The sequence below is a fragment of the Hipposideros armiger genome, unplaced genomic scaffold (assembly GCF_001890085.2).
Source record: "Hipposideros armiger isolate ML-2016 unplaced genomic scaffold, ASM189008v1 scaffold_343, whole genome shotgun sequence".
In the NCBI taxonomy this organism is placed as follows: Eukaryota; Metazoa; Chordata; class Mammalia; order Chiroptera; family Hipposideridae; genus Hipposideros; species Hipposideros armiger.
Window position 1 is genome coordinate 316,730 of NW_017731693.1, and position 17,564 is coordinate 334,293.

Consider the following 17,564-nt stretch of genomic DNA (forward strand, 5'->3'; position numbering starts at 1 on the left):
CTCTCTCTCTCTCTCTCTCTCTCTCTCTCTCTCTCTCATTCCCTTTGCTTAGATCACTCTTCCCATATTGACCTGACTATTGTGTTCTTAAAAACACAGGTAAGCCCTCCATGCCCCACCAGCCATTCAGCAGTCATTCCATACAGCTAGTTTAGATACCCTCTTTGTGACTACCACAATACTCTATGCACATATCTATGGACTTTAACACCAGGATACCCATGGTACTCCATATGATGCATGAACTTGGACAAATTGCCTAAGCTCTCCCAAGCCTCATTTCATCATCTATAAAATATGGGTAATAATACTATTGGGTTGTCGGAAAATCCATGACATATTTTTTTCTGTTTTTCCTTGCAAAAATGTGTCATGACTTTCCCAACAACCCAATACCTACTTCATAGGGTTGTTAGGGGGATTAAATAAGATGATGTGGGGCATAGTGCTTATGACATTGCTTGGTATAGATGAAGCACTGTACAAGTCATTAACTATTATTATAATAATACTTATCACACTGCTCAGTATTTATTTTAATGTTGGTTTTTCCCAGGAAAATGTAAGCCTTTGAGTGCTTCCACTGAGCCTTTCATCTGTCCTCTGGCACACATTAAGTTTCAGTAATTGTTTCTTACATCAATGAATGAGTTAATAAATGAAAAAAAACAGCATTGACTACAATAGTACTATAAAATAAACCATCAGGTTCTTCTACAGTGGGCTTTCTCTACTTAGAAGCTATTCTCTTTGGGTGAATGTGATTCATCTGATCCATCACTCACTGAACCAAGAAGTCCTGGATTGTTGATCCTACATTATATTTTGGTCAGTGTTCAGTGAAAGTAATATCTTTCATTACCTTTGGATCAGGTAGGCATGGTCCAAAAGCTTCCAGTAAAAGAGTCTCTTCTCTTACAGATCGTTCATAGTCTGAGAAGGAGAGCTTCCCATCATGATCATGATCCTAGGGGTGACCAGCCATGTGTCAGACAACTTGTAAGATACTTATCACAAACACAACTGTCTTTTCATGGTCAAGTGTTAATAAAAGAAAAATATTAGAAAAATAAGAGACTAAATAATGAAGTTTAAAAATGATAATATTATAATAAAAGAACACAATTCGGGGGACTGGAGGGGTCCAAGATGGCAGATTAGGTAAATACTATGCCTACTGCATCCCAGGATCACATGAAAATTACACATAAACTATAGAACAATCAACCTCAAGAATCATCTGAAGACTAGCTGAACAGAACCTCTATTACTAAGGATATAAAAAAGAAACCACATCGAGACCAGAACGAGGGGCAGAGATGTGAAATGGGCTGACCCCTAACCCACAGATAGTAGTTGAACATTGGGAGGAACACTGGGAGGAACACTTTGGTGACTGAGGTCCCCCCTGAAGAGGGAGGGGTCCCAGCCCCACATAAGGCTCCCCAGCCTAGGAGTCCTGTGCCGGGAAGAGGAGTTCCCATAACATCTGGCAGTGAAAATCAGTGTGGAGTCTGTTTGTGAGACAGACGGTGGCTGGAAACCGAGACACCCTGTTAAAGAGCCTGCACACAGAATCACTTGCTTACAAACACTCACCCAGTCTCTCATGGAGAGGTGGTGACTGGAGAGACACCAGAGACATATGGAGAAAGAAAGTGGTGTGGCCTAGAGGCTAGGGCTGGAGGGACAGGAGCCATTATCCCTGTGTGGAGCCTCAATCACATATAGCCTACAGGAGGGCGCCATCTTCTCTATGTTGAGCTCTCCCCCAAAGGGCCTAATCTGAGATTGCATTGGTCTGGTAAAATCTGCCTGTGTACCACTTTAGTGACGCCCTGGATCCCCACCCCACACAGCTAGTACTGCATCACCTGGGACGCGCTTGACTACTGAGTGGCTCTGCCTGCCCTGCAAACTGTATAAGATTTTTACAGCAGTGGATGGTCATGGCAGCCCAAGGAACTTTTGGTGTTGGTCAGTAACCTAAAACCTGTACTGCAGCCTCAACTGGGGAGCTCACAGGGATCTGTGAGCCACTGCTCTCTGCCATGTTCTCAGGGCATTTTTTGCAAAGTGGTCATGGACCTGGCACTGGTGCATAAACCAAAACTTTCATAACTTTGTAAAAATTACCACCCACACCCCTTAGGCTCCATGGAACTGTGTCATGCCCTGTCCCACCCATCTAGTGCCAGGGGCACTTCCATGCCTGTGTAGCTGGCCCCACCCCGCAAGTTGCAGAAGACTTTTATAGCAGTGGGTGGCCCACAGCAGCCCATGGTACTTTTGGCATTGGACAGTGACCCAAAACCTGTGCTGCAGCCTCTCTTGGGAAGCTTTCAGGGATTTGTGAGCTTGAGGTGAATGGTGGCTGACTCCAGTGTTCTCAGGGCACATTATAGAGCGGGCATAGGCCAGGCACTGGCACAAGAACTGAATCTGCATTAACTTTGTAAAAACCACCAACCACGTCTTATGACTCCTGGATTCCTGCTTCACACAGCTACTTCTGCATTGCTGAGGGCACTCTAAACAACTGGTCAACCAGCCAGGTTAACACAACTAAGGAAGCTCTTTAAAATACTGAGGCTTACAGGCAGTCAGAAGGTGACAATAGGTCTAGGGGACCATGCACCTTTTACTAAGCTGCCTCAGGACCAATACTGGTGGCAGACAGCCTTGGTTCACAGTGAGACCACCCCCACATACTCTATGTCCAGAATAGGCAGCAGCCAACCACATATAGGTTTGTGGCTCCTACCAGGTAGCCATGGGCCAGTCACAAGCAAGGCTGAAATTGGCCTTCACAAGAACCCCTCCCAGAAACAATACACCTAGAGGCCAGCTTCAGACCACACCAGGCCTCTACCCAAAAGGGTGGTCTCAAGAGTCACAAGAGCCCACAGGGGCGAATCATCCTCTGAAGGGTCAGCCCTCCACAGGAGCTCATACACTGTGGTCATAGTCAATCCTCATAGTCAGTCAGCCTGGGAGTCAATCCCACCTACTGATATGTGAAAAGCAATCAAGGCTTAACTACAACAGGAGAGGACCCTTAAAGGACACTCCTGGAACACATGTGCAGGAGATCAGGGAGACTGTGCCACTGGACCACATAGCACAGATACTACATAGGCCACCCAGCAAAGACTGAGAGACATAGGATCTTTCTAATATAGAAGCATACACAGAGAGGCAGCCAGAATGAGGAAACAAAGAAACACATCACAAATAAAACAAAAGGAAAAAACTCCAGAAATAGAATGATATGAAATGGAGGCAATCAACCTACCAGAGATAGAGTTTAAAATACTGGTTGTAAGAATGCTTAAGGAACTTAGTAAGAATTTCAACAAGGAGATAATAAGCATAAAGAAGAACACAGACCACAAAAAAGAACCAGTCAGAAATAAAGAACACAATAATGGAAATGAAGAATACAGTAGAAGGAATCAATGGCAGATTACAGGAAGCAGAGGATCGAATCAGTGATTTAGAAGACAAGGTAGCAGAAAACAGCATATCAGAGAAACAAAAAGAAAAAAAAGAATAAAAATAATGAAGATAGTGTAAGGAACTTGTGGGACAACATGAAGCATAAAAACATTTGCATCATTGGAGCACCAGAAGGAGAAGAGAGGGAGCAAGGGATCAAGAACCTATTTGAAGAAATAATGACTGAAAAATTCCATAACCTGGTGAAGGAAATAGACATACAGGACCAGGAAATGCAGAGTTCCAAATAAAATGAAAGCAAACAGGCCCACACCAAGACACATCATAAATAAAATGGCAAAGGTTAAAGACAGCAAGGGAATCCCAAAAACAGCAAGGGAAAGGCAACTAGTTCATTACAAGGGAGCTCCCATAAGAATATCAGGGGATTTCTCAACAGAAACTTTTCAGGCCAGAATGGAATGGCAGGAAGTATTCAATGCAATGAAATAGGGCCTACAACCAAGACTACTCTACCCAGCTATCATTTAAAATTAAAAAATAGATAAAGAGCTTTCCAGACAAGTAAAAGCTAGAGGAATTCATTATCACCAAGCCAGTATTACAAGAAAGGTTAAAAGGACTCCTTTAAGCAGCAAAAAGGAGAAAACAAATGAAGATAAAAAATATGAATAATAAAATGGCAATGGCTATGCACCTATCAATAATTACTTTAAATGTAAATGTATTAAATGCTCCAAAAGAAAGATATAGGGTAACTGAATGGATACAAAAACAAGACCCATGCATGCTCTGTCTACAAGAGACCAACCTCAGATCAAAAGACACATACAGTCCCTAAAAAAACATGAGTCCATCTGGCTCCCTAAAAAGTATTTACAACATTATTGATTATATTCCCCAAACTGTCTTTTCTATCCCTGAGGCAATATTGTAGTTACCAATTTATGTTGTCTCATCCCTTCCCCTTCTCCCTCATCCCCAGCCCCGTCCCATCTAGCATTCATCAATTTTTCCTCTGTGTCTCTGAGACTGTCAACATTGGTCGTTTATTCAGTTCTTTAGATTCCACATATAAATGAGACCATATGGTATTTATTTTTCTCTGACTGACTTATTTCACTTAGCATAATGTTCGCTAGGCCCATCCATATCATTGCAAGTGGTATGATTTCATTCTTCTTTATAGCTGAGTAATACTCCATTGTGTAAATGTACCACAGTTTCTTAATCACCTCATGAGGCCTGACCACTGCACTGTACATCTGAATCTGCCATTGAATAATATATGTCAACTATAATTTAATACATATATAGTCATGGGATGTGGAGTATAGTGTGGGAATGGACTCAATGGAATTGTAATAGATATGTATGATATCGGGAGTGGGGGGGCAGTGAATGGGGGGAGGGTGGTTGTCACTTTGTGAGGGGTGAAGAGGATAAATATTGCATTGTTTTGTACACCTGAAACTAATAATAATAAAAAAAGACACACACTGAAAGTATAGGGATGGAAAAAGATATTTCATGCAAATGGAAATGAGAAAAAAGCTGGGATAGCAAAACATTTATCAGAGAAAATGGACTTTAAAATGAAGATTATAATAAGAGACAAAGAAGGACATTACATAATAATAAAAGGATCGATCCAACAAGAGGACATCACCCTTGTAAACATTTATGCACCCACCATAGGCGCATCTAAATATACAAAGCAACTACTGACTGACATACAGACAGAGATCAATGGTAACACAATCATAATAAGCGATTTTAACTCCTCACTGACACCAATGGAAAGATCTTCCAGACAGAAAATCAACACAGAAAGAGCGGCCTTAAAGGACACACTAGACTAGATGGATTTAATTAATACTTTTAGAGCATGTCACCCCAAAGCAGCAAACTATACATTCTGTTCAAGTATACATGGAATATTTTGCAAGATAGACTACATGTTAGTCCACAAAACAATTCTCAATAAATTTAAGAAGACTTAAACCATATCAAGCATCTTCTCTTACCACAATAGTAAGAAACTAGAAATCAACAGAACAATAACAAAAAATGAGAAACACACAATTACATGGAGGCTAAATAACATGCTATTAAATAATGAATGTGTCAATAATGAGATCAAGAAATCAAAAGCTTCCTTGAAACAAATGAAAATCAAAGCACACCTACCCAAAATCTATTGGACACAGTGAAAGGAGTCCTAAGAGGGAAATTCATAGCAACGAGACCTAAATATAGAAAGAAGAAAAATCTCAAATAAAAAAATCTAACTTTACACCTAAGGCAACAGGTAAAATAACAGTAAACAAAGCCCAAAGTGAGTATAAGGAAGGAATTAATAAAGATCAGAGCAGAAATAAACAAAATAGAAACTAAAAAAGCAATACAAAAAAATCAATGAAACCAAGAGCTGGTTTTTTGAAAAGGTAAACAAAATTCATATCGGATTCATCAAGAAAAAAAAGGGAGAGGACAGAAATAAATACAATCAGAAATGAAAGAGAAGTGACAACAGACACCACAGAATTACAAAAAAAATTTGAGAAAAAAATTTTTTTTCAAACCATGGGCAACTATACTTCAACAAATTGGACAATCTAGAAGAAATGGATATATTCTTACAAGCATACAATCTTCCAAGGCTAAACCCAGAAAAAAACAGGAAGTCTGAACAGACTGATTACTACCAACAAAATTGAATCAGTAGTCAACAATCTCCCAATAAACAAAAGTCCTAGACCAGATGGCTTCACAGGTGAATTTTACCAAATGTTCAAAAAAGAATTAACACCTATTCTCCTCAAACTATTCCAAAAAATCCAAGAGGAGGGAAGCATCTCATAATAATTTTAAAAGGTAACCACTACCCTGAGTCCAAAACCAGACAAAGATATTACAAAAAAAGGAAACTAAAGGCCAAAGTCCCTGATAAACACAGATGCAAAAATCCTCAACAAAATATTAGCAAACCAAATTCAGCAATATATTAAAAATATCATATACCACAATCAATTGGGATTTATTCCTGTTATGCAAGGTTGGTTCAATATCTGTAAATCAATTAACATATACATCACATAAGCAAAATGAAAAATAAAAATCAAATGGTCATATCAATAGATGCAGAAAAAGCATCTAATTCCCACATCAATTTATGATAAAAACTCTCAGCAAAGAGGGAATAGAGGGAACATAGCTCAATGTAATAAAGGCTATATATGACAAACCCACAGCTAATATTATACTCAAAGGGGAAAAACTAAAAAGCATTCCTCTTAACATCATGAACAACACAAGGATGCCCATGTTCACCACTTTTATTCAACATGGTGCTAGAAGTTCTAGCCACAGCAATCAGACAGGAAAAATAAAATAAAATAAAAGGCATCCAAATAGGAAAAAAAGAAGTAGAATTGTCATTGTTTGTAGATGACATGTTACTATATATAAAGAACCCCAAAGATTCCACCAAAAACAATTAGAACTAATGAATGATTTTAGTAAAGTAGCAGGATACAAAACTAATATTCAGGAATTGGTTGCATTTTTATACACCAATAACAAACTATCAGAAAGGGGAATTAAGAAAGCAATCCCATTTACAATTGCATCAAAAAACATAAAATATTTAGGAATAAATTTAACCAAGGAAGTAAAAGACCTGTACTCAGAAAATTATAAGACATTGAAGAGAAAAATTAAAGAAGATACAAATAAATGAAAACATATACCATACTCATGAATATAAAGAACTGATATAGTTAAAATGTCTATACTACAGAAAGCAATATATAGATTCAATGCAATCCCTATCAAATTACAAATGGCATTTTTCACAGAACTAGAACAAATAATCCTAAAATTTACATGGAACTATAAAAAAACCCAAATGACCATGGAGAACTTGAGAACGTAAAACAAAGCTGGGGGGTATCATGCTACCTGATATATTATACTACAAGGCCACAGTAATCAAAAGAAAATATTATTGGCATAAAGACAGACACACAGATTAATGGAATAGAATAGAAAGCCCAGAAATAAATCCATGCCTATATGGTCAGTTAATCTATGACAAAGGAAGCAAGAATTTACACTGGGGTAAAGACAGTCTGGTCAATAATGGTGCTGGGAAAACTCGACAGTTACATGCAAAAAAATGAAACTGGACCATCTTTTTAAGCCATATACAAGAATAAACTCAAAATGGATTAGAGACTTAAATGTAAGGCCTGAAACCATAAAACTCCTAGAAGAAAATATAGGAAGTAAACTCTCAGACATTACCATTATTAATATTTTTACCTACATATCTCCTCAGGCAAAGGAAACAAAAGAAAAAATAAATAAATAGGACTACATCAAACTAAAAAGTTTTTGCACCAAAAAGGAAAACATCAACAAAAGGGAAAGACATCCTACTGAATGGGAGAAGATATTTGCCAATGATACATCTGATACAAGGTTAATATCCAAAATTTATTTTAAAAACTCATACAACTCAACCCCAAAAGTAACAAACAATGTAATTAAAAAATGGGCAGAGGATTTGAGTAGACATTTCTCCACAGAGGACATACAGATGGCCAACAGACATACAAAAAGATGCTCAATGTCTCTAATCATCAGAGAAATACAAATAAAAACCACAATGAGATATCACTTCACTCCTGTCAGAATAGCTATCATTAATAAGTCAACAAACAAGTGTTGGTGAAGATGTGGAGAAGTGAACCCTTATGCACTGTTGGTAGGACTACAAATTGGTACAGCTACTATGGAAAATAGTGGGGAGGTTCATAAAACAATTGAAGATAGAACTACCTTATGGCCCAGCAATTCCACTCTTGGGTATTTATCCAAAGAAATGTAAAACACTAATTCAAAAACATATGTGCACCCCCAAGTTTACTGCACCACTGATCACAATAGCCAAGATATGAAAACAACTGAAATACCCATCAACAGAGGACTGGATCAAGAAATTGTAGTACATATATATAATGGAGTATTACTCTGCCATGAAAAATAATGAGATCTTACCATTTGCAACAACATGGATGGACCCAGAAGATATTATGCTAAGTGAAGTAAGTTACACTGAGAAATACAGGTACCATATGATCTCACTTATATTCTAAAGTGAGAATCTAAAGAACAGAACAAATGAACACACAAAACCAGAAATAGACTCAAAGATACAGAGAACAAATTGATGGTTGCTAGATGGGAGGGGCATTAGGGGGATGGGTGAAAAAGGTGAAGGGATTAGGAAGTACAAATTGATAGTTAAAAAATAGTCACAGGGATATGAAATACAGTATGGGGAACATAGTCAATAATGTAAAAACTATGTGCAGTGTCAAATGGATACAAGATTTATTGGGGAAATAAATATAATTTATATATATATATATATATATATATATATATATATATAAAATGAATGCTTAACCACTGTGCTGTTCAACTGGAAATATAAAATAATATTAAATGTTATATGTCATACAAAATATTAAATTATATATAAAAAATATATATGTATATATACATACACACACACAAGGTCTCACAATTAAGTTTGCAAACTTGTTGCAATGATGTTGCTAAACTTTTCTGATATAAGAGGGATTATTCATTATGAATTGGTACCAACTGGACAAACAGTTAACCAAGTTTACTATTTGGAAGTGCTGAAAAGGCCGCATGAATAATTAGAAGAAAACGACCTGAAATTTTCGCCAACAATTCATGGCTCTTGCATCACGACAACACACCAACTTACACAGCGCTGTCTGTGAGGGACAGACAAATAACTGTATTGGAACGCCCTCCCTACTCACCTGATCTAGCCCCCTGTGACTTCTTTCTTTACCTAAAGATAAAGGAAATATTGAATAGAAGACATTTTGCTGACATTCAGGACATCAAGGGTATACAACGACAGCTCTGATGGTCATTCCAGAAAGAGTTCCAAAATTGCTTTGAAGAGTGGACTAGGTGCTGGCATCAGTGCATAGCTTCCCAAGGGGAGTACTTTGAAGGAGACCGTAGTGATATTCAGCAATGAGGTATGTAGCACTTTTTCTAGGATGAGTTAGTGAATGTAACGATCAGACCTCATACACACACACACACACACACACACACACACACACATATACACACATATCCGGTATATACACACACACACACACACTCTCACGGGAGGTAAGTACAACATAGGGAATATAGTCAATGGTATTGTAATAGCTGTGTACGTTGTCAGATGGGTAGGAGTCTTGTTGGGGTTATCACTTTGTGAGGGGTGTAAATGTCTAATCCCTATGTTGTTTTGTACACCTGAAACTAATAAAAAAAGCACAATTCAAGTGTTTGATTCACCAAGCAGAAAAGTGATAGCTACTATAATTTGGATTCTTATTTCTATCCCACGTCTGGCCTGTAAATTTTAATATAAAACTCTAAATTACCCATATTTACCATTTTCTTAAGTGTTATCTCAACCAAAGCTTTAATTCCTGCATCAGGGTCTTCTTCAGATGGCTGTTTGAGAAGGCTGTTCTTCAACATGTGGAACATTTCCTCCTTTGAAATGAATCCATCACCATTCAAATCAAAAACTTCAAAGCAATCTTTTAAAAAAATAGCCAATTATGAATTTGATACTATTGTTAAGGTAACATTTGTTCTGACAAAGTTTTCAAGGCCAAGGTCTATATTGTTGATGCTCTTATGAATCCTGCAGGCTTTTGTACAATCTAATTTCCATAATAAATGCTTAATGTACACTTGTTGAATATATTCAACAACCCTTAGAAAAAGTTTCATTACATTCAGCAATGGAAAAGCATGCCAAGAAATAATAACTTAAAACATTTTCATCTTGAAACTTGGTAAACTGATTGAAATATGACTCTTAAACAGAGTTCATCAGAAATAAGAATTAAGAATCTAAACACTTGAATCAATGTTCTCTACTTTTATGTTTATAATTCAAGTAATGAAATAAGTAAATTACTTGATACCTTAATACATAAATTCATATGTACATAATTAGCATGTGTCGTATATGACTATGTAGTCTTTTTTGGCATGAATTACTCTTTAAAATCTCTTGAATTCCGTTTTCATTAATGATTTCAACCCTTATCATTGACCTGAATTTGCTCCATAGAAGAGGTTAATGGGGATTCAAACCAACCAACCAACAGACAACCTACTTGAATGGCTGGGTTTGAGGACATTGATTTAGATTCCTTAGATATGTTTATTATAATGTACAAACTGATAGGATAACCTTAAATCTTACATTTCATTTTTTCTTCCAAAGTTCCTCGAAGGAACAGGGATAACCCATAAATCCATTCTGATACATTTACACAGCCGTCATTATCTTTATCAAAACCTCGGAATACTAAAAAGAGAGAGAGAAGTAAATTATAACACGTGTTGCATTTTTATTCTCAGTAATGTATCTACATTGGTACTACTCGCTTTTAAAATTTCAACAAAACTTCAGGATCATATCATCCAACATTCTCATTTGACAAAAGAGTAAACTAAGACATCATAACATTGGAAAAGTCTTTTCTTTAAACTTTTATATTTTCCCTTCATATACTGTGGGAACAGAAAATTCTGATTATCTAAACATATTGCTCAATACTTACTAACATGTAAATATATTGGTATATTAAATACATTGATATATTAACATGAAATATATAATTTTATATATTTTTTAAGTTAAAGTTTATTGGGGTGACAATGGTTAGTAAAGTTACATAGGTTTCAGATGTACAGTTCTGTAATACATCATCTCTATATCACACTGTGTATTCACTACCCAGAGTCAGTTCTCCTTCCATCACCATATATTTGATGCTGTTTACCCTTATCTACCATGCCCCACCCCCTTACCCTCTGGTAACCACTAAACTATTGTCTGTGTCTATGAGTTTTTGTTTCTTCACCTGTTTGTCTTTTTCCTTTGTTGTTTTCTGTTTTATATTCCACATGTCAGTGAAATCATTTGGTTCACGACTTTTTCTGTCTGATTTATTTCAATTAGCATAATGATCTCAAAATCCATCCATGTTGTCGTAAATGGCACTATTTTATCTTTTTTTATGGCAGAAAAGTATTCCATTGTGTGTGTGTGTGTGTGTGTGTGTGTATACATTTATATATATATCTCACATCTTCTTTATCCAATCATCTATCAAAGGACACTTTGGTTGTTTCTATGTGTCAGCTAACATAAATAAAGCTGCAATGAACATCGGCTATATGTGCTCCAATGTTAATTTTATATTTTTGTTATTCAAGAAAAGTAATGTTATTAAGTGATAGAACTATATCTTAATTTTATTGATATACTTCTGAAGTTGTAAGGAAACTTAAATGCCCTTTTAAAACTATTCTTTTCATTATTACATTTACTAAGTAAAAATAGAAATATTTTGGGTTTTCTGATATAATTAAGGGAAACCTAATTATCCAAGCTGACTTTATCCTCTTCTTAAATACACAAAATAGAGTGGATACTATCTCTTTTCTCTATGATCCTTCCCTTAAATATAAAAATTAAAATTTTATATTCAAGTGAAATTGGGAATACAGAACATTAAGCTTCTTACCAGGAGTAGTTCCAAACTCCAAATTTTTTTTTTCATTTATGGCTGGATTTGGCCCATTTGAATATTGTATGTCTTCTTACCTCTGTCCATAATCATGTCATCTGTCATTCCAAATGTCACATGCAATATGTTTCGAAATGCATTACGATCCAGTCCAATGACCACACTTTGCCGCTCTGTTACATCTCCCACCAAGTTATAAAAAAGATGTATAAGACATTTCACTTCCAATGTATTAACTGTGAAAAAATGAAATCAAGATATAACAAAAATGTGTTTTAGTCTTTAATTTCTAAGATATTATGTTAATGAGTTAATAGACAAACAGTATCAAAGGCATCAAATAGGTAATTGTCAACAGAAAACTATCTTGTTTTGAGATTGATGACCCTTAAGTTCATAGAGGATGGCTACAACAGAGTATTCTCCACTAAAATGGGAGAAAAACGTACTCCCTTAAATATTAAGCAGATGCAAGTTCAGTCATGCTTAGGAAAAAGGATGACAATATTAACTGAACAATGATAATGGAGTCAAATCCTAAACTTTACAAGGCAATAGAGTGTGATTCAAAGTAAGAATGGTACAGTTTAAGAATGGTAAGTTTTCCCCCAGCATTTTGATTGTAGGCATTCATGAGATTTATGACTTAACTTTTCCCTGGGAATAGATACCATGCTCCTGAAAGCCAGGCAATACTTTTCATTTCACATTAGCCTTAGTGAACCCATAGCCAGATTTTGGAAATCAGAGTCATATATGTTCCAATAATAAGCATTTAAGGATATTCTAGCACCCATTGTGGTTCCTGTTGTGGATGATATGAAAATTTATATGTAACTATTCAGTAGTACTTCAGAGGAAGAACATATTTATTGAAAGAGTATAGACACACATGCACATTTGCTCACACACATAATTGCATGAAGGTTGGTGTTTACAAACACTGAGCTAATTATATGTTTTCTAATTCCCAATTGAGGTATGAAGTAGAAGGGTTATTGCTTAGCATTAAGAGCATTAAGGTGAGTTTAAATATGAATTATAGGTGGACGATGGGGATGATTTTATTTCACAAAAAGACAAAATTATGGTTGAATGCTTTTTTTAAAACAAGGACAGAACCTATGTGCATGTAAATGAAGACAGAACATAAGAATGGAGAAATCACATCTAATCCTTCAGGGCAGAACAGGCTTGCGTGTGATTTCTTGTTTGAGGTACCACAATGTAAGACGAACATTGAATACTCTGGGAAGTAAATGATTCAGTAAATAAATTGATTAAATACTAGACAAGAATATAATGACTATAATTTTTAAAAGAGCTGTTAGTTGCTGTGGAAAATTATATATCAGTTCCTCAAAAAATTAAACACAGAAATACTATGTAATCCAGGGATTCCACTTCCGGTTATATGCCCAAAAGTATTGAAAGTGGGGGCTCAGATACTTGTACACCAGTGTTCATAGCAGCATTGTTCACAGTAGCCAAAAGGTGGAGCAACCCAAGTGTCCATTGAAGGATGAATGGATAAAGAAAATTTGGTATATACATACAATGAATAGTATTCAGCCTTAAAAAGGAAGGACATTTTGATACATGCTACAACATGGATGAACCTTAAAAACATTATGGTGAATAAAATAAGCCAGAAAAAAGGACAAATATTGCATGATTTCACTTATATGATGTACCTAGAATGGTGAAATTCATAGAGACAGGAAGTAGAATTGTGGTTGCCAGGGGTTGGTGGAAGAGGAAAATGGAGAGTTATATTTTAATGGGTACAGAGTTTCAGTTGGAAGAGATGAAAAGTCCTGGAAACTGATGGTGGTAACAGTTATGCAACAATGTAAATGTGCTTAATGCCACAGAACTATACATTTAAAATGGTTAAAATAGTATATTTTATGTTATATGTATTTAACCACAATTTTTAAAAGTTCTAAAAGTAAAAAGAGCTGGGGAAGAAAAGACTGCATGAAGGATGATGCACCCTACTCATATACATGAAATGCTAGCAAAGGGGATGTTGAACAGCCGTTTTCCATCTTGGATGAAATGAAAATTAAAAAAATATTAGCTTAATTATCCAAAGGATCCAAGGTTAGCCATAAGAAAATTTTCTTGCTGAAATGTTTCTCAAATTCTAGAATACAATACTAAATGAAATTAAGGGAAATTCAAGAATGGCTTTTCATCTTTTTGGATTGGTTTCAGTTTGTTCTTTAGGTGATATCTGTAGAATGGTAGATTAACTAGATAATCACATAAGATACTTTCTTCTTCTCTGATTCTATAAAATTTATTTATTCCATCCAGGTGGGATTGTGATCTGGCAACTAAAAGGAAATATGACTTTAGGGGAAAGGTCCTCTGTTTAAAGAAATTTAAAATTATTATAATGTCCATAACTTTTCTATTCTATTTTTATAGAATTTAACCAGTAATCATTAAAGTTTTGAAGGCTCACTTTTAAAGTTTTATGTAAGTACGAAAAGCATAAGAGTTGACTGATTTTCCTGCCATATTTTCACTTATCTTTTAATACACTCACCTTGATTGTCCACAGAATGCCTGTTTGCAATATATTCCAAACTTACTGAACAGGGACTAAATTAAATTCAGCATTGTATATAGCAGTTATTGCACTGTTTATTCAAAACGTTTACTAGATATTTTAACAAGGTCTGGTCTTTTCCCAGAAATGGAAGTATTTTAAGAAAAACAACAATGGAACAAACCTCTCATCAGATTATAATAACAATAATGCCTATCATCAGATTATAATAACAATAATGCCTTAAATTATAGGATGCCTTTTTTTCCCCTCAAAGTTTAAGATTCTTATACACACGATAACTTACATTTACAGCACCACTCCATTAGGAGAGCATTTTTTTTTACCACTCATTGCATTAGATACTAAATATGATTAAAAGGCACTAGATCCTGTTATCTCTAGAACTACATTAAAACATCTGTTCCTCCTTCTTTGCACAATGGAGATGTTTCTCCTATTTCAAGTGGCCAGTAGTTTTGCAATCAGCACACAATTTATAAGCTTGCTTATCTGACAATATCTTCCTCATATAAACCACATCTTTAGCTTCCCAGCCCAGGTACAGTTTTGGTTTTCAGTGTGAATAGTATTCTAAAGTTACCTATAAAATTCTAGAACCACATTTTAGAATGTGCGATTGGAGCAGATATCTTTAATAAGTGCTCATCTTGTCACCTGCAAAGTCTCCTTTACCTTGCAACCCCACCAGCAACTGGAAAGTAAAAGTCTACAGTTAGGAACAGATTCTTTACCACGTGTTTAGCTTCGGGGAGCTCTTTGGTTTCCAAACTAGTCTCCTTGCTCTGATATAGGTTTCTTTCCTAAAGATGTTCAGATGTTGATAACCATTTCCCCTGTGTATTCCTTGGTAGGTCTCCAGAACTTGTACTCTGCCAGTTTATTTGCTCTAGAGAGCAAGAAAGCAGCTGTATGTTGGTTGTGCTACTTTTCTTGAGTCCGTGGTTTTTAGTACTTACTTTACATCTGTGTCTAGGGCTAAAACCACATGTGTCTCCTGGGTACATAAATCACGTTTCTATAATGTAAAGGTAAATTAAGAAGCGAGCTTGATAAGCAAGTAAATGTATTTGTGGAAGTGTACTACTAGATACCTGGTCACCTGCATATGGGTCCTTAAGATCATTGGCAGGTGTGGGTGTCCGCCCCAAGGAGCTAACACCTGGGTATTTCTTCCCAGACTTCCCTTTAGAGGTGGCTGTGGAGGGGGCTCCACTGGCAGTAAAGCTTGGAGGCGGGAGGCAGGTTGAGCAACGGACATTGTCACCGGGTAGGACACCAGAGGCCTGGGCCAGGAGCCTCCGCTCATCCCGCACGTGATTCTTACTTACAATGCTTGCAGTTTTTAGCTAATGTGTCCGTCAACTTCTGCAGCTTCTTGCGATTCATGCCGGGCGCTCAGTGAATTGGGCTGCGGCGGGTGTCTAGAGGCGCGCGACGGCCCGGACCTTCCCGAGTCCTGGGCCTGGGGCAACCAACCGGGTCCCCACAGCTGGGTGCGTGCGCGGCCCTAACACAGACAGCAGCCACGGCAACGCCTCAGCCGGCCGTTGATTGGCTCCCAGGAGTGCGCGGAGTGTTTGCGTATCCCTAGCGTACTGCGTGGCCATGGCAACGCCAGTGCTGGACGCCTATTGGCTCCTGGGCATTCCCCTTGGAGTGTCCTGGCCGTGCACATTGCGGAACTATGTTCTGATTGACGCTGGAGTTGTTTCAGTCGTTGCTGTCTTTTGGTTGCATGGCCCCTTTGATGGACTGCACTGTGAATCATCAAGGTCTAAAAATATGTCGTGCATGCTGTGTGAATGATGTTTTGGGTGGTGAATGTTACACCAAGGGAAGCTTGAGCTTGATCTTCAGGGAGATCTGGGGGAACTTGGAGGAGCTATCCAGGCAATTGGTTTATTAGGTACAGGAGGGTGAGGAGCTTGCTATTCGGACTGAGCTACTCTTGGCTGTCAGTCCTTTTGCTATGACACCAGAAGGGAGTCTGCAACAAGATATCTTTAAGTTTTGGGTAATGTTACTGTAAGCAAGAAGAACTTGGAAGTTTTTTTCCTCCACTCCATTTATTCTTGGGGATAGGGGTGGAGGCAGTCAGTGAAATCTGGGGAAAGCCACTGGCAATTTTTAAACTAGTTAAAGAGATATCCTCCTAAATAGACAGGCTGGCAACTGTCACTTGGTTATGGGGTATAGCCCAATCTTGCTTTTCTGGAAAATATCCCAATAAAGTTGATCGTTTATTTATTTGAAAGACAGGTCCTGTGACTGCAAAAAAGGATAGTTTTTACAACTTTAACGTGGGAGGAATTTCTGCTCTTTTTAACCACAGATTGAACACCCTCTTTGAATTAGGACAGCAGTACAATGGGTTAGCTCAACCAGGAGTACAAAACCTACAATATTCTCTAATGTATCTACTTGTTTAACTTCAGAGGGGAAGTGCCTTTGAATACCAATTATTTTATAGTATACATATTGTCATCATTAGACGGGCAACAGAAAAACAATTGCCAACCATGAGGAAATACAGAATGAAATAGTTCCAGTATTGAGGACTGATTTTCTTTCCTTGTTTCAATTGTTTGTCGAATGAAGGATTGGGATGCTGTTTGAAACCATAGTCAAGGATACTTGGTGAAGGCAGTGACTATATTATCCTAAAGCAAATTCCCTGAGAACAGTTAAGCAATGTAAAATGATAGTGATTATGAGTTTCCAGCAGTTTTCTGGTTAAATAGTATTCTTCTATGTCCTCTTGTCTAGCTAGCAGTTGTGACATTCTAATGAGATTGTACAGAACAAATGGAAAGAAATGGTCATATTCTAATTATACTCACCTGTGAAACCCTAGT

At 36.9% G+C, this 17,564-nt stretch overlaps 1 protein-coding gene across 2 annotated transcripts in view; it reads right to left on the reverse strand.

Moving 5' to 3' along the window:
- Positions 1-16,215, reverse strand: part of CLXN (calaxin) — a 19,100-nt gene extending 2,885 nt beyond the window's left edge. Inside the window, exons 1-5 of one of the 2 annotated variants that reach the window (XM_019661292.1) lie at positions 16,038-16,215; positions 12,203-12,361; positions 10,793-10,897; positions 9,324-9,355; positions 863-967 (exon numbers count right to left, since the gene is read on the reverse strand). In XM_019661292.1, the coding sequence (XP_019516837.1) occupies positions 863-967; positions 9,324-9,355; positions 10,793-10,897; positions 12,203-12,361; positions 16,038-16,095 (459 nt within the window). In that variant the 5' untranslated portion in view covers positions 16,096-16,215. Of the gene's footprint in view, positions 1-862; positions 968-9,323; positions 9,356-9,963; positions 10,116-10,792; positions 10,898-12,202; positions 12,362-16,037 lie in introns of both variants that reach the window. The other variant, XM_019661291.1, reaches the window with a different exon arrangement.
- Between the last annotated feature and the right edge of the window lie 1,349 nt (positions 16,216-17,564).